The 23,574-nt window shown below is 43.4% G+C and overlaps 1 protein-coding gene across 1 annotated transcript in view; it reads right to left on the bottom strand.

Moving 5' to 3' along the window:
- Positions 1-23,574, bottom strand: part of DNAH11 (dynein axonemal heavy chain 11) — a 390,076-nt gene that overhangs the window by 8,321 nt on the left and 358,181 nt on the right. Inside the window, exons 75-79 of the mRNA XM_088833659.1 lie at positions 21,301-21,492; positions 17,713-17,832; positions 5,808-6,050; positions 1,250-1,432; positions 1,055-1,170 (exon numbers count right to left, since the gene is read on the bottom strand). Of these exons, the coding sequence (XP_088689785.1) occupies positions 1,055-1,170; positions 1,250-1,432; positions 5,808-6,050; positions 17,713-17,832; positions 21,301-21,492 (854 nt within the window). The remainder of the gene's footprint in view (positions 1-1,054; positions 1,171-1,249; positions 1,433-5,807; positions 6,051-17,712; positions 17,833-21,300; positions 21,493-23,574) is intronic.

Below are 23,574 nucleotides of genomic sequence, written 5' to 3'. Positions count from 1 at the left end.
GAAAAATCTAAAGTGTGTATGTTACAATGTCAAGTCTTCCTAAAATAATAGAAACTGTACAGAGATACACATACGATAAAGAAACTCACAGAAGCTAGAAGAGTTTGGAAAAAAGAGGCTAAGAAAAATATATAGAAATTAGGAATCAAAAGATAAGATTGGGTGAAATAAGTCTACAGTTACCACTGTCGTAAAATTGAAGTGTAAATGTAAATTCTTTTTGACTGGAAGTATAAAGTCTGCCTTTAGATATTCAAAGCATTAACAGAAGCCCAGTGACTGCTGCAATGCTTTCCTGTCGTCCAGCGGGTCCACAGGGCATCTTCTGCTGTGTTTGCACCCCCGCCCCAGCGAACACCGGGGGCCCAGGGGGCAGTTCCAGTGTGCAGCCACTGGGAATTCTAACGGGGCCTTCCAATTGAAGGACTGGAGTAGCATTCTGGTTAATGCAAGAAAAACTTAGGAAAGTGAGGACAACAAATGTCCACGTAAAAAGAACCAGGCACAGAGACAGCCTTGTGAAACTTGCTGTGCTGACTCGCAGGGCTGAGCTGTGCTTGGCCCCAGCCCTCAGGGAGCTGTAAATATCTTCCCCTGACTCTGTGGCACGTCTACACAGTCCTATCCACACAGCGAAGGCAGTGTTATCTACTGCTTACCAGGCTAAAAGTTGACTGAAATGTCATTAGTTATCAGTGGCTTCAAAAATAAGGGTATAAGATGAGGTAAGGGTAAACTTAAGGGTGCCTCCCCTGGCCATTTAAGTGCTAACAACTCAATGAGGAAATTCTTTTATCATTTTTCAGATGATAAAGTGAGAAAGGTCAGGTATTTTGTGCAAGATCAGACAGCCACTCAATGAGAAGCAGAATTCGATTCCTGCTATGACCCTAACTTGATTTTTGCCTTTGAAGCAACATACCGAGGAAACTCAAACTGGTGGGGATGTGCACAGTTACGGCTGAATATACTCAACAAAGCACAATCTTTAGGGTTCCTCTGAGGCATAATGCAGAAAATCAAACTGGCACTGAGCTGGGGTGTGGGTGCTTACCACTGGGCCAGGCCATACGTGGATGGATAAGCCAGTTTGCTCCAGGTTTCCGGTACTGCGTCGTAACTCACCGCAGACTGCTGGGCTTCCATGTCAGGAGACAGCGTCAGCTCCCCCTGGCAGGGAGGAAGAAGACTGCAGAGTAAATTTGTTTTCATGTGGAGAAGCCTGCTCTAGTCCCGCTTTTAAACTTACCTTCAATCCAAGCTCTAATTGCTGAAGTGACACACGGATTTCCCGAAGGAGAATGTTCATCCTCTCACATTCTTGGAGGCAAACAAGGGCATAGGGGCTTCTGTTTGGGTTTTTTTGCATTATCTCTGTCATGTTGAACTCTTCTGGAAGTTTCTCCAAAATATCATCCAAGACATTCTTAACCTTAAATTGTTAAACAAACACAAAGATTTAGCTCCTTTCCGTTTCATTTTCGATCGTGATGATGGTATATCCTCTTACTTTTTACGTCTAAGAATATATACTGCAACTCCCAAAGATGCTTGCTAATGAGTTTAAAAGATGACGACTAACTCCCAGGAGGTGGGCAGAATGGCACTGCCAGTGAAACCACATACAAGCCTCTGTGTCCTTGTCTTCTGAAGTAAAATACTGACTCAAGAGCTAATGTAATGGTTGGGAAACGTGAGCAAATAATAGCTGTCGGACTGGGGAACTGGTAACAGTTTAGACTATAAATCCGCCACACGGTGGAATCACTGAATTCACAGTTCCCTGAAAGATACGAATAAAGGCCTGACATATATCCTAAGTTGTTTTTATAGGAAGCAGACGCTCCCTCCAGAAGACAGCTGCTGACCACAAAAAACACAGACCTCAAACTTGTTGAAACCAGAAGGTTGATGATGCTTGAAACTCTACCTTGATGCCAACCGATCCAAGAATTATCCACAAGCTGATTGTGTCCTGCTCTGTGAACACTGTAAGACTCCTCTCTAACCATCTGGGAGGAACACGCAGACTTGAGGGCGTCACCCTGCTGTGGCCCCCTGTGGCTGGCAAAGCAGGAAAAGCTGCTCTCTTCTACCTCGCCCAAGCCTCTGTCTCTGCATTTCTATTCAGCACCATCGCCAACCCCCTCAGCTTGCACTCAAACAATGCAGCCCCCTCCCCTCTTGAACTCCCACAGTATGGTCAGGGAGGTGTTACTATTTGTAGTTTACTTCCTGTTAGCATTTAGGGAACAAAAGAAGTCTCATAACTACATTTCATTTGTTTATAAATAAATGATCAGAACATGGAGAACCTCAATATTTGGGTAGTCCATTTTTGTAATCTGCTAATTAAAAACAAATCATTTGAAAAGTCAAATGAACCAAAGAGGCCACTTAAACTTGAGCTAATTCTGGTGACTCTGCTACGCTGCCCTTGTGGCTGACACATCCAAAAATTTGGGAGGCAGTTTGGATCAGTATTTTCAACAAGAAGGGAGCCCCTATCTTCTAGAGCTGGTGCCCTAAGGAAATGAAGGATTTATTCACTTGAGGACGTGCATATGTACATAGTACTCTGATATGGATAGTCTAACGATACAGTTTTGCAGACCTGGGAAAACCAACAAAAATCTGAAAATGAGTAAAGACTGGAAGATACTCCCTGTCCTCAAGCCTCTGGCAGCTTTTCCCTCTCCTTGATTTCTTGGATTATGGCCTGGGGCTCTGATGAGATGCTTGCAAATTGCTTTAGTGTCCTGGCAGATAATTCATTGCATCCTGAAATCTTGAGCTCATTTACAGCAGCAGCAGAGAGTATCAGTTCAGTTCAGTTGCTCAGTCGTGTCCAACTGTTTGCGACCCCATGAATCACAGCACACCAGACCTCCCTGTCCATCACCAACTCCCGGAGTTCATTCAAACTCATGTCCATCGAGTCGGTGATGCCATCCAGCCATCTCATTCTCTGTCATCCCTGTCTCCTCCCACCCCCAATTCCTCCTAGCATCAGAGTCTTTTCCAGTGAGTCAGCTCGTCGCATGAGGTGGCCAAAGTATGAAGTAGTACAATTGAGAAGTTAGGTGAAAGAATGGCTTTGGGACTCAGCTCGAATTTGGTTTCCTTCAGTAGCTCTTTCAAGCTGTACGACCACGGCGAGTCACCTCAGTTTATCTCTGAAATAGAGATCCTGCTTTCCAGGTGACTCAGTGGTAAAGAATCCACCAGCCAATGTAGGAGACACAGGTTTGATCCCTGGATCAAGAAGATCCCCTGGAGAAGGAAATGGCAACCTGCTCCAGTATTCTTACCTGGGAAATCCCTTGGACAGAGGAGCCTGGTGTGCTACAGTCCATGGGTTGCAGAGAGTCGGACAGGACAGTGACTGAGCACACACACACATTAATACCACTCAGAGTTTTAGAGGATCAAATGGCGTATTTGTAAAGCACTTTCTATAGAACCTATTAGATAAACAAAAGCTGTACCTGGGAGATGGCTGCTGGTTTGCCGGTTGGAAATGCTGAGGTAGCTTTACCTTATTTGTTCTGCATTTTTTTACTTAATTATCAGCTTCCTTTTGTAAAGACTGAAGCCCTCTCAGAACTAGATGATGACCTCACATGCTCTCTGCTTCTATTAACGTTGTGTGTGCATGCTAAGTCACGAAAGTCGTGTCCAACTCTTTGTGACCCAGTCTACTATAGCCGGCCAAGCTCCTCCAACGATGGGAATTCTCCAGGCAAGAATACTAGAGTGGGTTGCCATGCTCTCCTCCAAAGGATCTTCCCAATCCAGGGATCAAACCATATCTCTTACATCTCCTGCATTGGCAGGTGGGTTCTTTACCACTGGGCCACCTGGGAAGTCCCTGTTAACATTAGAGATCTTCCCAAATAGATGAATTTTCCTCATGCATCTCTTTTCAGAATATCTAAATTATAAAATGTCTCAATGAACGGCCTTATTTCAAGAAATAACTGAAAAATTTCAAGAAATAATATGGCAAGTTCCTGGAACCTCTCTATAATTAGATCTGATGTTTACTGTGTTCCCACAAACTGAATCCCTGATTGGTAATTTTGAAAGAAAAAAGGTTAATTTACTGGGGAAACTTTTTTTTAAATTCAGGTTTTTAATTAATGAGAAACAAGATTTTACAGGTAAAAAAATTATTTGATGTCCATTTCTCATCCCCATTATTCTACAGCAACAAATACCTTCAAAAGAATAATGCTAGCCTCCCAAGGGGTGAAAAAAGACACTCATAAACATACTGTATGAAAGATAAGCCACGCATATGGAGAAGAAATTTGCAATACATATTCTTAATGACACATATCTAGACTACAGAGTTCATATGAATCAGTAAGATAAACATTGATGAATTAGAATTTGACAAGCAAAAGTACTTCACACGAAGGTATATACAAATGGCCATAAACATATAGGAAAAAAGCTCAATATTATTCCTTAACTGAGGGAATGCAAAGTTAAAACCACAATGAAATATTATTCTTTAGAAGACCCCAAAGAGCAAGAAGAACTGGAACTTATCATCCACACTGCTTGGGGGAAGTACAACTACTTTGGAAAAAGGTTTGGGAGTATCTACTAAAGCTGAACATTACTCCCTTGAGCCAACAGTTCTACCTCTGGGTATAAAGGAATGAGTATTATGAGAAGATACCTTTGGGAGTTACCTTTATCTCCTGACAAAAAACTATACAGGAGTGTTCATGCCTGTGATAGTCATAATGGCAAAAAGCTAGGAAAACCCCAACACCCATTTGCCATGGAAGGAATAGATAAAGCGTTATATATTTACATAGTAGAATACTGGGCCTCTTGTTGGCTCAGATGGTAAAAAATTCGCCTGCAATGCAGGAGATGTGCATTTGATCCCTGGGCTGGGAAGATCTCCTGGAGAAAGAAATGGAAACCCACTCCAGTATTCTTACTTGGGAAACCCCATGCACAGAGGAGCCTGGTGGGCTACGGTCCATGGGATCGCAAAGAGTTGGACATGACTTAGTGAGTAAACCATCACCACCACCATGGTAGAATACTAAACAAAAATTAACCATCAGTCCATGCAATAAGTGGATGAATCTCACAAATACAATGTGGAGTGAAAGGAGTGGACATTAGTCAACTAGTACATCCTGTCTGAGCACATGTATTTGAAGTTTAAATGCTGGGAAAGCTAATCTGTGGTGACAGAGGTAAGGAGAGAGGGTACCTTTGGCCTGCTCCAGGGGATCTTCCCAACCCAGGGATCGAACCCAGGTCTCCCTTACTGCAGGCGGATTCTTTACTGGCTGCTGCTGCTGCTAAGTTACTTCAGTCGTATCCGACTCCGTGCGACCCCACAGACGGCAGCCCACCAGGCTCCCCCGTCCCTGGGATTCTCCAGGCAAGAACACTGGAGTGGGTTGCCATTTCCTTCTCCAATGTGTGAAAGTGAAAAGTGAAAGTGAAGTCACTCAGTCATGGCTGACCCTTAGTGACCCCATGGACTGCAGCCTACCAGGTTCCTCCATCCATGGGATTTTCCAGGCAAGAGTACTGGAGTTGGTCGCCGATTCCTTCTCCAGGGGATCTTTCTGACCTAGGAATCAAATCAGGGTCTCCTGCATTGCAGGCGATTCTTTACCAGCTGAGCTACCAGGGAAGCATCCTGGAGTGCTGGAGGTAGTGGTTATGTGTGTACACAAAGGTAAAATCACTGAGCTGTGCACTTAGGATTAGTGTGCATCAGTGTAAATATGATACACCTCAATAGAAAAGAAAAAGCAACCCTCTACCTTGTCGTCTGTGGACTGTCCCAGCTCCTCGCTGCTTATTGCATTCCTGGGCTGCATCTCCAGCAAGGTTCTGAACAGCATGTTGGATGTGACTGTCAGAAATTCGATTTCAGCGTTTGGGTGGAGGCCATACAGCACCGGGCTCTCTGGAGGAAGCATCTCTTCTATGTACTGGTGGTAGCCTGAGTAATCCAGGCTGGGTGGTGCTGCAAATCCTGGTGCCAGCATCAGCTCATCATCAATCTTCAAGCCCAAAGGGAAAGTCAGTTATTCCAAATTGAAGTGGACGTCAGTCTTCCCTTCCTAAACACCTAGGGAACACTCTGGTAAGATGGTCCCAGCACAGTGCTAGCTATAGGGCACACTCTCCACAATATCTCATGACCCTCTGGTAATCAATCACTTTGCTCCGTGTATGGTACCTGGCTGACCTCTGTGGAGGAGTCCAAGGAACACACATGAATCTGTCCCTTAGAAGGGGTAACAAGATACATGCAAAGGGAACAGACGTGCTGAGTCATCTCCTGAGTTCTGGTCACCCTGTTACATGTCTGCAGTCATTGATTCTCCCCATATACCCCCATTTTGCAGAGAGAAAATGGAGATTCAGAGTAACTTGCCCAGGCATTTGTTTGATGTTCATCTTAATTGTGAACTCAGTATGACTTCATAGTACTTTCCACAATACTACAAATTATTTTATATATTATACATGTGGATTTTGTAAGCATGCATGATTATATGTGCATGTCTTAAAAATATGCATGAATGTGTGTAATGACCATGTTATAGGGTAGTATGCACTATGATTCAAATGAATGCGACTTGCCCGTGACTCTGAGCTTCTCAGGACAGTCTGTGTGGCCCATCTGAGGATTTGTAGACCTGAGGCACATACTGGTGCCCTATCTACAGTTGCCTAATAAGAGGCTGGAGTCAGCAGGCATTAATCACGCCCACCCCTTCATTCAGGCTGGGACAGGGTATATGTTTTACCCGGAAGAATGTTCTGTGTTCTCAACCAAGGTGAGGTGACCAGCGATACCAGAACATCTAAATGTTAGAATGCAGTGCTTCAAAATGCAAGCTCCGCTGTGATGACCTGGACGGGAGGGAGGGCCAAGAGGGGGGAACCTATGTATACACACAGCTGATTCACTTCGTTGTAGAGCAAAAACCAACACAACATCGTAAAGCAGCTACACCCCAATTTAAAGAAATTTAGAAAGGATTTATGGGTTTCCGTCTCTAACCAGCCATAAAGAGTCAATCAAGCACTTATACTTTTCTTGTTAACTCAGTATATGCTCTGATATTTTCCCCTGATTGTTCTTTAGTTCCCAGGCTGTTTTAATTTTCCCAACCTCTCTTGCTATAAATTCTGTCTCCAGTTCAGTTCAGTCGCTCAGTTGTGTCCGACTCTCCGCGACCCCATGAATCACAGCACACCAGGCCTCCCTGTCCATCACCAACTCCCGGAGTTCACTCAAACTCATGTCCACAGAGTCAGTGATACCATCCAGCCATCCCATTCTCTATCGTCCCCATCTCCTCCCGCCCCCAACCCCTCCCAGCATCAGAGTCTTCTCCAGTGAGTCAACTCGTCGCATGAGGTGGTCAAAGTACTGGAGTTTCAGCTTTAGCATCAGTCCTTCCAATGAACACCCAGGACTGATCTCCTTTAGAATGGACTGGTTGGATCTCCTTGCAGTCCAAGGGACTCTCAAGAGTCTTCTCCAGCACCACAGTTCAAAAACATCAATTCTTCGGCAATCAGCCTTCTTCACAGTCCAACTCTCACATCCATACATGACCATGGGAAAAACCATAGCCTTGACTAGACGGACCTTGGTTGGCAAAGTAATGTCTCTGCTTTTTAATATGCTATCTAGGTTGGTCATAACTTTCCTTCCAAGGAGTAAGCATCTTTTTTAAATTTCATGGCTGCAACAGCATCTGCAGTGATTTTGGAGCCCCAAAAAATAAAGTCTGACACTGTTTCCACTGTTTCCCCATCTATTTCCTATGAAGTGATGGGACCAGATGCCATGATCTTTGTTTTCTGAATGTTGAGCTTATTCTGTCTAAATGCACTTAAATGCACAGGGGATACCAGTTTTTAAAGACCATCACCTAATGTAGTTATTTTATGCCTAGATTAAAAAAAATTTTTATTATTATTCTGTTTTCGGAAAATGGGGTTTATCTATTCAGTTGTGTATTTTTATGTTTTCTGGTCTTACTATCGCCTGGAGACAAAGTGACTATTCATTAATTCATTCCATTATTTGAACTGATTACCTAGTGTACCCCAATAAGCTGTGGAGGTATAAGAGATTAATACAATGTAGTTCTTAAGGAACTCACAGTCTAATGGAGACAAAATAAGTGCGATTTTCTACACAGTCATGTCAGTGAGTAGCAGCATTTTGTCCCTGCCTTCTCAAGCCTGCAGCCCCACCCTACCTGGGGAGCCCATGTCCTTAGGGATGGTGGTGCACAAATGCTTCCCTGAATTCCAAAAGCCTTTTAAATAAAGTCAGCATTTTTGTTTTTATTTTGTACCCAGAGAAATTTGAAATTATCCAGTATTTCATCTTGCCAGAAACAGACCTTGACCCAATAAATATGAAAAGGAGCATCGTGGACTATCACCATTAACTATATCCATGCATTTGGTTTGTTTTATTCACTTATTCAGATTTTCTACCATTTCATATTTATATATCAAAATAAGCAACATTTAAATTTCACCCGATTCACCATGACTGAAACAAAACCGTGAAGCAGATTTAAACTCACCATTACTTGATACATAAGTTAGCCAAAATAAAAATATGGGCATAAAATATGAATATGAAAACCAAATGTTAGACTAAATATATCCAAGCCAGAATTTATTCCCTACAAACAAGGACTTGACTTTCCCTGTTAGCGTTCACTGCTGCTGCTGCTGCTGCTGCTAGGTCGCTTCAGTCGTGTCCAACTCTATGCAACTCCATAGACGGCAGCCCACCAGGCTCCACCATCCCTGGGATTCTCCAGGCAAGAACACTGGAGTGGGTTGCCATTGCCTTCACTGCTGCTGCTGCTGCTGCTGCTAAGTCACTTCAGTCGTGTCCGACTCTGTGTGACCCCATAGACGGAAGCCCACCAGGCTCCCCCGTCCCTGGGATTCTCCAGGCAAGAACACTGGAGTGGGTTGCCATTTCCTTCTCCAATGTGTGAAAGTGAAAGTGAAGTCGCTCAGTCGTGTCTGACCTTTAGCGACCCCACGGACTGCAGCCTACCAGGCTCCTCCGTCCATGGGATTTTCTAGGCAAGAGTACTGGAGTGGCTTGCCATTGCCTTCTCCTTCACTAGCTACAAGAAATTTGAAGAGCAACAGCTAAATTATCTTTCAGTACAGCCAAGAGTTAAACAGTTTCAAGGAGAGAAAGTAACCAAACTGGAATCATTTGGAACTTTCAAAATGCCTGGGGACTGGACATGTGTGTGACTGCATATTCATATAATGTGGGTAGGAATGCAAATAAACTACGCTTTCTGGAAAGACAGGCAGTCTGTTTACCAGTGTGTGAAGAGGGCCTTCTGTATACTGGACAAGAAGCAAAGCAAAGGAAAACAGCAAAGTCAAAGGGAAGGACTAAGTTTATAGCCAGCTAGATCTGGTTCAGTTCCCATCTTTGGGTGGTTTGGTGGCCTTAAAAAAATGACTTTATCTGAGTTTCAATCTTATCAGTAAGGTAGGGTTCATATCAGCAACCTAATGATCGTGGCTATGAGAATTTAATGACGAGTATACAGATAGCTGGGCTTCCCAGGTGGTGTTAATGGTAAAGAACCTTCCTGCCTGTGCAGGAGACAAGCAAGAGAGGCAGGCTCCATCCCTGGGTCAGGAAGATCCCCTGAAGGAGGGCATGGCAACCCACTCCAGTATTCTTGCCTGGAGAATCCCATGGACAGAGGAGCCTGGTGGGCTACAGTCCATGGTGTCACACAGAGTTAAACATGACTGAAGCAATTTTGCACACACTCACACAAACAGCTAGGCACATAGCAGCCTTTTACAAATGTTAGTTTTGGTTTTACCTGCACCCTAGAAAGAGACATGATTATCTCAAGTACACACTAATTTTCTAGAAGGGAAAACAAAACCTGAGAATATCCTACTGTAGTTCCCTACTGTGATATCAAACAAGTACAGCACGATAAGCGAGGCTTAGTTCACACAGGGACTTTTCTCCTTCAATAAAACTGTGACGATGTGAACATACTCAAGGAGTGCCAGGAATCCTGATTCTGCATCTAAGCCTTCTCCCATCCCATGTAAGGGCTTTTATGAAAAGCTGCTTCTCCCTGATGGGACTCTTAACTCTGCACAGTGGCCACCTGCCTTGCCTTTGGGGGAGAGTTGTTTGATCAGGTTATTGTTATATTTCAAAGAATCGGTTCTAAATTAACGTGTCTCCAAAGAAGACACGCAAATGGCCAATAAGCACAGGAAAAGATGCTCAACATCATTAGTTTTCAGGGAAACGCAAAACACAACCAGTGTTATACTGCTTCATACCCACCGTAAGGATGTGGAGAGAACGGAACTCTCATATATTGCCAGTGGGAATATAAAATGATGCAGCCACTTTGGGAAACACTTTGTTGGTTCCTCAAAATATTAAACATAAAGTTACCATATGATCCAATAAAAGAAGTGGAAATGTATGTCCATGCAAACACTTATACATGAATATTTATTCTATGATTATTCATGATAGCCCCAAGGCCAAAACAACCCAAATATTCATCAACTGATGAACAGATACATAAAATGGAGTATATTGATACACTGGAATATCATTTGACCTCTAAAAGGAATAAAGTACTGATACATGCTATAACATGGATGAACCTTGAAAACATTATCCTTAGTGAAAGAAGTCAGACACAAAAGACCAGATACTGTCTGATTCCACTTACATGAAATGTCCAGAATAGGCAGATCTTGAGACAGAAAGATTAGTGATCGCCTGTGGCTGGGGAGTGGGGGATGCTGAGGACAGGACGGCAAGTGATGACTAGCGAGTCCAGAGTTCTGGGGGTGACGAAGGTGTTCTGAAATAGACTGTGGCGATGGCCGCGTGACTGAACACACGAAAAACCTTTGGATTGTCCAACGGAAACTGGCAAATGTTATGGGGTGTGAATTATATCTCAATAGAGTATTTTAAGAGAAAGAATCAATGGAACTGTGCTCAGGGAGAATGAGCCTCCACATTAGGAAAAATCACCAAGGATTCCAGTCATCTCTGCAGAAATCAGCGCAGGGCATGCTATCAGGTAGAACTGTTAGGAACTGGGAAAGCCAGGATCCTGCCATTCTGTTGAGTCTGCTTGATTGTCATCCTTTTCACCTCCTTCCTGGTAATGAAAGGCTCACCTCCTCCACTGCCTCTCTGAGGAGGCCTGTTTATGACAAGAAGCTCCCAGTTCACTGTGAGTCTAAATGAGCGTATATGCTTGTGGACTTTTGAGTAAAAAGAACAACAACAAAATGCCCTGGCACCCACGTCTGGGAGGGAAGTTGCTCCAGGTTGAATCATGTTTTCTGCCTTTGTTTTTATTTTAATTTTTTTATTTTTATTGGAGGCTAATTATCTTACAATATTATATTGGTTGGTTTTGCCATACATTGACATGAATCCGCCCCAGGTGTGCATGAGTTCCCCCTCCCGAATCCCCCTCCTACCTCCCTCCTAGGGTGCATTAGTGATTTTCTAGAGAATACTCTCATTTCACAAATGAATAAACTGAGGCACAGGGTGGGCTGGCACAAAGCTGGACAGTAAGTTAGTGGCAGAGACAGGATTAGGGTTCAGATATCCAGGACTGCCCAAAGTCTTTCTCCCAGTAGCCACCCTGCGCCCCTCAGCGTGCATAGGACAGATGGAGGTCTGTCTGTGACAGGAGCCCATGACTACTGACGTCAGCACGCCAGCCAGGGGCAGCAGAGAATCTGGAGCCTGACTGTGAATTCAAATCCTGATTTAGCTACTTGTGCAACTGTTGGGGCTCTCTGAATCTGGGTTTCCTCTGTGGTGACTGGGATAATAATATCTACTTCGCAGGACTGTAGTGAGAAGAGACAGTACACATGAACTGTGTAATACAGACCTTTGGCACAGAGCTGGGGTTGATAAAATTTAACAAATGGCTTCCATGGTGATAGCTGCTGATTATACAAAGTACAGTCAAGTACAAAATATACATTATGAAAATTTATACTCTGTAAAAGGGTCTCCCATTTATTAGGCATTTTGTTCTAACAACCTTGAAGCCTGACAGTGAACCCATGAGTCGGGCCATTCTTGTTCCACAGATGATGAAACAGGCTCGGGTTCAGTGATGTAGCCACAACTGCACAGCAGACACAAGAAAGAACTGAATCTGAACCCGAGTTTTGTTTTGTTTTACTTCAAAGCCCAATTTCATGATTGTTATTATAAGACAACTTTCAGGTGACCTGATACCTTATTTTCCAAAAGTAATTTACTGCTTGTTTAGCATTGCCAAGTATGCATCTCACATAAGAGAACCATATTAATTCTAATTCCCTAACTTTGGCCAGGAACCTTCTTTTTTTTTTTTTTTTAGCTAGGAGCCTTCTGAAGCACATGCCATTGGGGAACCCTCTTGAAATGCCACCTCATTTACCCAACAAGAAACTCATCCATCTTCCCTAACAGGACAAAGTCACTGGAAACATTCTGAGCACCCATGGGTAACTTTTCGATCAGGTGTCCGTGCAACCAAAGATACTAATCACCAAGTAAGTTAACCAACATGAGAGTGGCAAAAAGACATCCTGCAGATGCAGCAGTGCCAGCTTAAGTCTCTAATGATGTAAACAGCGTGAGTGGGAAACATCTGCACGAGAAGAAAATAACGGATTTTGCAGCTTCTGCCACCAAACCAGTCAGAGCCTTCCCTTCCTCTGGTGAGCAGCAGAGGCAGTGTCATCTGGTGAGCAGGGAAGATGGCAAACAAGCATCTCCATCCTGAAAACCTCAGCAGATTGGCTGGAAGGGTGGCTACCTGTATTTCTAAAGGGCTAACACCCACACCAGTGATGCCCCTCGGGTTGCACCCTCGACATTTCTTTAACAGTTACGCGAATGGGAGTTCAGCTGTGTGCAGGTTCATGGACCATCTCAACTGGCAACAGTGATCACTCCTCATTCTCAGGCCAGGACCAGAGAGCTTCGTGCTCTGTCCCTTGACCTCCACTATCATTCGGAGGTGGCAGGCCCGACCCTATTTATCTTTCCCATCTCCATGGTAACCTGCTCCCAGATCTCCTCTGAGGAACGACTTCCGATTGTGCTGAATTGAAAGTGTCTTTCTGACCTGTGAAACCCAGTTCATTAGAACTAAGGAAAGAATGGGAGACTCACAATCAAAAGAAACAAGTCATGGTCACATGGCAGGAAAGTAAGTATATTTTTCCCTGCCTCATCCCCAAATCGTTTCACATTATTAAAAGAAAAAAAAAAAAAAACTCTGTCCTCAGTTTCCTATATGAGATTATAGTACACCATGTTTTCTAAAACATGATCATATTTCTTCTTAGAATGGACTTTTGAGGAAGGTGTCATGCTTTTATGAAATGAAGTTCTCAAGAAATTATAAATAGGAGTCTGCTCAAACTATTTTAAAAAATACACGGCACTGCTTGAAACACGGCTAGTGTCTTGCCCAAGTGGGAGTAGAAATGGCATGGCGGAGGGTGTCTTGGTGTTTCTAAGAAATAATCAGGCAATGACCATGAACCTGCTACGACTTTCACCTACTTCAGTATGGAACACAAGAACTGAATACTTTTCCCAGGAAACCCGGTCCTAGGCACAAACCGTGTGGGTATCTAGTCTACACAGACAAAGGGCTGGTTAGATAAGAAATGGGGAAAAAGGGGTACAAGGTTTCTTCATATTCGAGAACAGGGGGCTCTGCCCCTTCCTCACAGAAGGAAGAACTGTCCTTTTAAGTCACTGCAGTTTTACTGAGCACATATTTAGTTAGGATGCAGTGATCAGAATTCAGAATACTCCATCGCTTCTGTAACAGAGAACAACTATAGATTTCACTTACATCAGAGCCCCTGAATTGAAATCAATACATCTGCCTAGAAATAGATACCTATGGCTGGGGCCCCTGCCAGTGGTAACTGAGTGGCCTGGGACAAATCACCATGCCCCTGCCGCTGTCTCCAAAATGGGGTGACAATGTCAGTTTTGTGTACCTTACAGGGTTATTTCAGAAATGCAGTGAGGCTGTGCATGTGGCAGTGCTTCCTGTGGGCAGAGAAACCACCTGTGTGTGTGAGTGTGTCTGTGTGTGTGTATGTGTGAGTGTGTGTGGGGGGGGACCTTGTTAAAACAGATTCTCATCTTACAGGTCTGAGATGGAGCCCCAGATCCTGCATTTCTAGCAAATTTCCAGACTCTCAGAAAGGTGGGCCAGAGTATATTCACAAAAGGCCAAGAATCTTCAGTAACATTCAAGGACTATTAACATAGTGACATCAGTTTTAAAAATTCTTAGAGAAAGAGAAATACGATGTCCCTTATACGTGGAATCTAAAAAGACATGATACAGATGAGCTTATTGACAGAAGGAGACTCACAGACTTAGAGAACAAACTTACGGTTACCAAGGGGAAGGATGGGGAGAAGGGATAGTTAGGGAGCTTGAGATGGATATGTTCAGTTCAGTTCAGTCACTTAGTCGTGTCGGACTCTTTGCGACCCCATGAACCACAGCACGCCAGGCCTCCCTGTCCATCACCAACTCCCGGAGTTCACTCAAACTCATGTCCACAGAGTCGGTGATGCCATCCAGCCATCTCATTCTCTGTCGTCCCCGTCTCCTCCTACCCTCAATCCCTCCCAGCATCAGAGTCTTTTCCAGTGAGTCAACTCGTCGCATGAGGTGGCCAAAGTATTGGAGTTTCAGCTTTAGCATCAGTCCTTCCAATGAACACCCAGGATTGATCTCCTTTAGAATGGACTGGTTGGATCTCCTTGCAGTCCAAGGGACTCTCAAGAGTCTTCTCCAGCACCACAGTTCAAAAGCATCAATTCTTCGGCGATCAACTTTCTTCACAGTCCAACTCTCACATCCGTACATGACCACGGGAAAAACCATAGCCTTAACTAGACGGACCTTGGTTGGCAAAGTAATGTCTCTGCTTTTTAATATGCTATCTAGGCTGGTCATCAGAGAAGGCAATGGGAAGCCACTCCAGTACTCTTGCCTAGAAAATCCCATGGGTGGAGGAGCCTGGTAGGCTGCAGTCCGTGGGGTCGCTAAAGGTCAGACACGACTGAGTGACTTCACTTTCACTTTCACACATTGGAGAAGGAAATGGCAACCCACTCCAGTGTTCTTGCCTGGAGAATCCTAGGGACGGGGGAGCCTGGTGGGCTGCCGTCTATGGGGTCACACAGAGTCGGACACGACTGAAGTGACTTAGCAGCAGCAGGCTGGTCATAACTTTCCTTCCAAGGAGTAAGCGTCTTTTAATTTCATGGCTGCAGTCACCATCTGCAGTGATTTTGGAGCCCCAAAAAATAAAGTCTGACACTGTTTCCACTGTTTCCCCATCTATTTCCCATGAAGTGATGGGACCAGATGCCATGATCTTCGTTTTCTGAATGTTGAGCTTCAAGCCAACCTTTTCACTCTCCTCTTTCACTTTCATCAAGAGGCTTCTTAGTTCCTCTTCACTTTCTGCCATAAGGGTGGTATCATCTGCATATCTGAGTTTATTGATATTTCTCCCGGCAATCTTGATTCCAGCTTGTGCTTCTTCCAGCCCAGCGTTCCTCATGATATACTCTGCATATAAGTTAAATAAGCAGGGTGACAATATACAACCTTGACGTACTCCTTTCCCTATTTGGAACCAGTTTGTTGTTCCATGTAGTTCTAACTCTTGCTTCCTGACCTGCATACAGGTTTCTAAAGAGGCAGGTCAGGTGGTCTGGTATTCCCATCTCTTTCAGGATGTTCCACAGTTTATTGTGATCCGCACAGTCAAAGGCTTTGGCATAGTCAATGAAGCAGAAATAGATGTTTTTCTGGAACTCTCTTGCTTTCTCCATGATCCAGCGGATGTTGGCAATTTGATCTCTGGTGCCTCTACCTTTTCTAAAACCTGCTTGAACATCTGGAAATTCACCATTCACATATTGTTGAAGCCTGGCTTGGAGAAATTTGAGCATCACTTCACTAGCGTATGAGATGAGTGCAATTGTGCAGTAGTTTGAGCATTCTTTGGCATTCCCTTTCTTTGGGATTGGAATAAAGACTGACCTTTTCCAGTCCTATGGCCACTGCTGAGGTTTCCAAATTTGCTGGCATATTGAGTGCAGCACTTTCAGAGCCTCATCTTTCAGGATTTGAAATAGCTCAACTGGAATTCCATCACCTCCACTAGCTTTGTTCGTAGTGATGCTCTCTAAGGCCCACTTGACTTCACATTCCAAGATGTGTGGTTCCAGGTGAGTGATCACACCATCGTGATTATCTTGGTCGTGAAGATCTTTTTTGTACAGTTCTTCTGTGTATTCTTGCCACCTCTTCTTAATATCTTCTGCTTCTGTTAGGTCCATACCATTTCTGTCCTTTATTGAGCCCATCTTTGCATGAAATGTTCCCTTGATATCTCTAATTTTCTTGAAAAGATCCCTTGTTTTTCCTATTCTGTTGTTTTCCTCTATTTCTTTGCATTGATCGCTGAGGAAGGCTTTCTTATCTCTCCTTGCTATTCTTTGGAACTCTGCATTCAGATGCTTATATCTTTCCTTTTCTCCTTTGCTTTTTGCTTCTCTTCTTTTCACAGCTATTTGTAAGGCCTCCTCAGACAGCCATTTTGCTTTTCTGCATTTCTTTTCCATGGGGATGGTCTTGGTCCCTGTCTCCTGTACAATGTCACGAACCTCCGTCCAGAGTTCATCAGGCACTCTATCAGATCTAGTCCCTTAAATCTATTTTTTACTTCCACTGTATAATCATAAGGGATTTGATTTAGGTTATATCTGAATGGTCTAATGGTTTTCCCTACTTTCTTCAATTTAAGTCTGAATTTGGCAATAAGGAGTTCATGATCTGAGCCACAGTCAGCTCCTGGTCTTGTTTTTGCTAACTGTGTAGAGCTTCTCCATCTTTGGCTGCAAAGGATAGAATCAATCTGATTTCGGTGTTGACCATCTGGTGACGTCCATGTGTAGAGTCTTCTCTTGTGTTGTTGGAAGAGGGTGTTTGCTATGACCAGTGCGTTCTCTTGGCAAAACTCTATTAGCCTTTGCCCTGCTTCATTTCGTGCTCCAAGGCCAAATTTGCCTGTTACTCCAGGTGTTTCTTGACTTCCTACTTTTGCATTCCAGTCCCCTATAATGAAAAGGACATCTTTTTTGGGTGTTAGTTCTAAAAGGTCTTGTAGGTCTTCATAGAACCGTTCAACTTCGGCTTCTTCAGCGTTACTGGTTGGGGCATAGACTTGGATTACTGTAATATTGAATGGTTTGCTTGGAAACGAACAGAAATCGTTCTGTCGTTTTTAAGATTGCATCCAAGTACTGCATTTCGGACTGTTTTGTTTACTGCTAAATCTAAAATGGATAACCAACAAAGACCTACTGTATAGCAAAGGGTACTCTGCCCATTGTTATGGAACAACCTAAATGGGAAAAAGAATTTGCAAAAGAATAGACACATGTACATGTATAACTGAATTACTTGGCTGTATACCCGAAACTAACACAACATTGTTATTCAACTATTATCCAATATGAAATAAAAAGGCAAAAAAATTCTCTAATAAATGATTTTTTAAAAAATGTCTTACCAGAGAGGGATTCATGAATTCTTCTAAATACACACAGCACAGTTTGCGGTCCCAGTCATCTGTGATGTGGCCCCCGTACATAATCTCACCAAAGAGGTAGCGGAGGTCTTCCCACGGGACCTGGGGGTGGGGAGCAGGCAAACGGTCACTCCAGCTCCAGGGCAAAGGCCTTAGTCAACTGACAGCAAATCCTCCAGCTCCCACCAAGAGAAGGATTTAAAAGAGGTCCAACAATTAGAATTGAACTGGCTGAGAATTACACTGAGTTTTTTTCTTTTTTTTTTTTTGTGGCCACACTGCATGGCATGTGGGATCTTCGTTCCCCAACCAGGGATTGAACCTGTGCCTCCTGCAGTGGAAGTGCAAATTTTAACTACTGCCAGGGAAGTCCCAACACTGAGCTTTTAATGAAGACTTTAAAGGAAACTTGAGTTATTCCCAGAACATGTTTATACATTCAAAACCTCATCTAAAAACCAGGAGAAGCCCTATGTTGGTTGATACAGCTTTTGAGGGATGACCTACTTTTACGATCTGATCTGTATCAGGTTTTTATGATCTGATTCAGGAAAAGAAAGAAAAACTAGTTTGAATTTGGGGTATACTGAGAATTCCATCACCTTCCAGAAACCCAGGCAAGTTTGTCACAGACTGATCTGAGGGCCTGGTTTATGGCCTGGCTGGCCTCCAGGACTATCCTGAGGGCTGTTTAGTGCAGAAATCATGGCATCTCCTCTTCACTGGGCTTCACAGGGTTTGAAGCCCCTCTTTGCTACCCTTTAGCTTCCCCTGGGTTTGCAAAACATGCCAGCTTGTGATGAAGCCTTTCTAGACAGAAACCTTTATATCCTCGGGGGCAGTATATTGCTTCCCAGCAGTTCAAGTAAAAACTTAATTATAGCCTTTGAATTGTTGCATGATGTGACAGAACAAGTAAAATTGCCTCAACTATTCCAATGCTCTTGCTACAGGTTTATTAGAATTTGAATAAATGAACCTCAAATATGTCTTTCTTTTAAGTCACTGCGATGTGAATGAAAAAGAAAAGTGGCTACAAGGCACCATGCTCCCTCCACCATGCCATGGACTTCTTCCAGAGAGCAGAAAGGGATGGGAAATAAGATTTCTTAACTTGATTTCTGTGATCACATTTAACTAATGCCTTCTTTATATTATGATTTGATACATGGCCCCCTCAAGATTTTAATCAGCTACAGATCTATTCTTCTTAATAATTGATTTTCTTCCCCCAAATCTTGATTTTTGTTTTCTACATATACACTTTTCTGGCCTCCTTCCCTTGGCATGGTGATGCACACTGAAAAAAAAACAAGGGAACTTCTTGTTATTCAATAGAGGGTTTCTTGAGCAGGTTGGAATGGGAGAAAGGTCCTGCTACAGAGTAACAATTTTTCTTCCTACTTTCTTGAGGCTTTTTAAAACCAAAGTCAGAAGTTGAAATAGCTCGATCCCCAACCTTAAATGTAGTCAAGTGATATTTTCAATTAAAGTCTTCCAACCTTGACATTCAAGAATTTCTCTATGGTGAGACTTATAAAATTTATATGGAAGAACATCAGAGTTCTTATAAGAATTAAACCATGGTGGGGGGGTGGTTTCCCTGGAGGCCCAGTGGTAAAGAATCTTCTGCCAATGCGGGAGACATGGGTTCGATCCCTGATTCGAGAAGATCCCACATGTTGCAGAGCGACTAAGCCTGTGCATCGCAACTACTGAGCCTGTGCTCTGGAGCCGGGAGCTGCAACTACGGAGCCCATGTGTCCCGGGGCTTGTGCCCCGCAACAAGAGAAGCCACGGCAATGAGAAGCCTACACTTGGCAACTAGAGTAGCCCCCGCTCTCTGCAACTAGAGAGAACCTTGCCCAGCAACAAAGATCCAGAACAACCAAAAATAAATTAATTAGAAAAAATTTAAATGTTGGCATTCCCTAAGACTTAATCTTTAAGTCTCCTCATCACACTCTGTACCTTTGGTGATCTCATCTAACCACATAACTTGAAAGATCATCTATCAAATGCCTACTTCCAAGTTTATCCGGATACCTTCTTGAAAAGGGCATCATGTACAAAGAAACTATGGTGGGCAAGTCAACTTAATTCCCAAACCCATGTAACTTGCTTCATGAGATGTGGTGAATGACTTGGGTCAAAACATCTGAGAGATAAGACAGAGTGTTTAAAGCCTGAAGCTGTGTCGATCCTGGGACGCCCGTGGGAGAAGGAGGACACAGCACGAGTCAGCTGCTCAACGTGCTGCCAAGCCCCAGGATGCGAGAGCCGAGAGCAGCGTGAGTCAGCTCCTCTCCCACCCCGCTCACTACCACCTCGACTGTGTACAGGATGTGGCCGAAACAGGATAATATGCCTGGTCTTGGCCTCCTGGGACAGGAATGAAGGACTTAAATAAAAGTATTAAGTGGTCTATTTCATTTTCCACCCAGAACTATGACAATAATCATTTTTACCTGCAACATTTTAAACAAAACATGCTAAGATCAACACAAAATGCTGTTTATTAAACTGGTCAAAATATGCTCAAAGTGAACTTCAAAAATTTTAAAACTGATAGCGACCATCACATACCATACAGAAGCAACTTATCTTGAATACAACTTATTCAACATGTGTTCCTTGACAGAACACACCCGTGTTACGTACAGAGTGTACATGTTCTGATAGTGGTCAAACCATCTTGAAAGCTTAAGAAAATATTGACAACAAAAATTATAACAATAGAACAGCAACAACAAAATATTTATACATAGAAACATTGATTGAATGGTTTTAAAGGCCTTTTATAGAAAGTGTGACCTAAAGCCTAATGCCTGGTTGGTTCAAACATACCTCACTTTTAAGAGACTGAAACTTAATGGAAAAAGTTCCCCTTATGAGGACTAAACCAGAAAATCCTTACAAACGGTTCATCCGTTCTGAAATCCAGTCACTGAGTTTGTAAGTGTTTACACAAATGTTCTTGATGAAGCATTCCCATTCCCATCTGTAGAACACATTTTAGCTACGAAATAAAATCATTCATCTACCTTTAACTTCAAATCAAGGGGAACATTACTGAGAAAGTCACAACAAGGTGGCATCCTTAATACATAATAATGACATATGCAGGAAATGCACCATTATTTATACATGTGACGCGCTGTAAATTGCTTCCATCATCAGAACTAATTGTAGTGATTATTAATGCAGTGTTATGAACTGTCAGAATTGCTGTACGTAATTACATTTGTGCAAATGCTTCATTACCTGCCTAATGAATCTGGCATATATGCACATGTAAACCCACTGTTTTTGTTAACATAATGAAGGACATTTTTTTTTTTTGGTACTAAGCTGCTGATGTAGAACTGGTTTGACCTATCTCCTCAAGTTCGAGCATCCACTGCTGTAAAACCTTTGATCTGGTTTATTTTCACACTGGGCAGAAGATGCATAGTGTCAGCTATTTCAATAACAGCTTCAAAAGAGGAATTATGTTCCATTTTGATAGTGCCCAAAGACTGACAGCTTCAGCACACTCCCCGCAGAGGTTACCCGACCATGGACACTTACGTTAGGGTTTGCCTCTAAGTAGTTGCAGAGGACGCTGGCACAGACGGTGAGGTCCCCGGGACTGAACGGGTAGCGGCGGCTCCAGCCCTGGGGGCCAAACCTCAGCCTCCCAGCGACACAGGCATGGAAGTAGCAGAGAGAGAAGAGGATGCTTTTAAACCCCTGCTGCTCGGAGCACACTTCGAGTGCATCCTGGGAGAAGAGAAGAGAGGAGCAATCATCTGCCTGTACGGTTTCCAAGGGCAAGGCTCGGAGCTTTCAGTTATCCTGTAGAGCACTCTGAGGGAGACCTAGGACAGAGGTGACGCGCAGCTTTAAGCTGGGAGCGCATAAGGGGAGACTGTTTGGCACGTGCTAGTCTGTTGATTTAAGAGGAATGGTTTTATTTTCCTTCAGTTATACCTTTGGTTCCTCTAGAGAATGAGACCATTCATTTGACCAGTGGTAATACTGACGTCGTTTTCCCCTGCAAAAATTTCCTTGTACAATCTGGATGACACAAGGCCATCATCTTAATTTCATCAGTGTAGCAGAATATAAGTGAATGCCAGCTCCCCATTCGTCCCAGTTCCATGGTAATACATATGATCTGAGCACACAGCCACTCATCGCAAAATAATTTCCCAGCCTCTCTTGAAGCTGGATGTGCCACATGAGAAGGTCTTTTCCAACAGAATTTGAACAGAAGTGATGTGTGCAACTTTCATATCACTTCTTAAAAGGAAATTGCTTGCTCTGCTTGTCATTCTTCCCCTTCCTGTGTGCTAGAAACAAAACTGATTGGGTGACTTGGAAGCCATGAGTTAGGTATATGGTGGAGGCACCAACCAGCTTGGGTGTGTGGTTGGTTTCACAGACCAGAGCTGCCACTTACGTGTGACAGAAATTAAGTTGGACCAAAAAGAAGGCTGAGCGCCAAAGAATTGATGCTTTTGAACTGTGGTGTTGGAGAAGACTCGTGAGAGTCCCCTGGACTGCAAGGAGATCAAATCAGCCAATCCTAAAGGAAATCAGTCCTGAATATTCATTGGAAGGACTGATGCTGAAGCTCCAATACTTTAGCCACCTGATGCCAAGAGTCTACTCACTGGAAAAAGACCCTGATGCTGGGAAAGACTGAAGGCAGGAGAAGGGGACGACAGAGGATGAGATGGGTGGATGGCATCACTGACTCATGGACATGAGATTGAGCAAACTGTGGGAGATGGTGAAGGACAGGGAGGCCTGGCATGTTATGGTCCGTGGGGTCACAAAGAGTCAGACATGGCTGAGTGAGTGAACAACAGGAAGTTATCTTCTTTGAGTCACTGTAATTCTGTACTGCCGCTTGACCAACACAGACTAATACAGCCAATACAACCACCACCATGACAACTGTTTTCTTCCAATGAACTGGAAATAAACTCATCGTTGGGATGATAGACTGGCATATAGAAGAGTGGAGAACATACGCCCTGTTTAGTAGATGTGCAAGATGTTTTTTGAAAATGCAGAGGGAAACCTGGCATGCTACACTGATACAGTTATGGCCCCCAAAGCCACACAATTAAAAGGTGAAAAATAGCTGTGTGTGGCTTAAAGACAGTACTGAGCCATTTTCAGTTCTCTGAGGCAAATGAGGAAAAGTTGAGGACTATCCCTTCAGCTGATGCTGGGCAGCAGAGGACAATGAGGCCATATCAGCACCTTCCATCCTTTAAAATGGTCAGATTACACACAGTCTAGACATTTAAATGGATCGGACAATGTGGGCGTCTACAAAATCTATTTAGCCTGTTCTGGGTGGGAGTTCAGATCTGGCCTCCCAGGGCCTTTAATAAAAGTCTACACCCAGCCTAAATTTCTTCTCTTGGTCTAGGACTAGAAGAGTTTTTTAGTTTCTTTCTCTATTGCTTACATCAGAATCCAGGGTTATCACCAAATACAGTTCTAGAATTGGCCAGGCCACAGACAGTACAGGCCCAACTAAATCACTAGGTCATTCTCAATGACTAGGTCATTTCTAGGAAATTTGTGGGACTTGAAAGTATATGACCATTACAAATAATTTTTCCACTATACATCAATTAAAAGGCAAGCTTGTGAAAGAAAAGAAACCATATAATTGGAATGAATGTTGACAGTAAAGAATCTGCCTGCCATTGAAGGAGACATTGGAAATGTGGGTTTGATCCCTGAGTTAGGAAGATCCCTTGGAGAAAGAAATGGCAACTCACTCCAATATTCTTGTCTGGGAAATCCCATGGACAGAGCACCCTGGCAGGCTACAGTCTG

Source organism: Moschus berezovskii, chromosome 3 (genome assembly GCF_049115385.1).
Source record: "Moschus berezovskii isolate FMDL1 chromosome 3, NW_MosBer_1.0, whole genome shotgun sequence".
Lineage (NCBI taxonomy): Eukaryota > Metazoa > Chordata > Mammalia > Artiodactyla > Moschidae > Moschus > Moschus berezovskii.
Note: the sequence above shows the minus strand (reverse complement) of the source record. Positions and strands in the feature narration are given on the sequence as shown.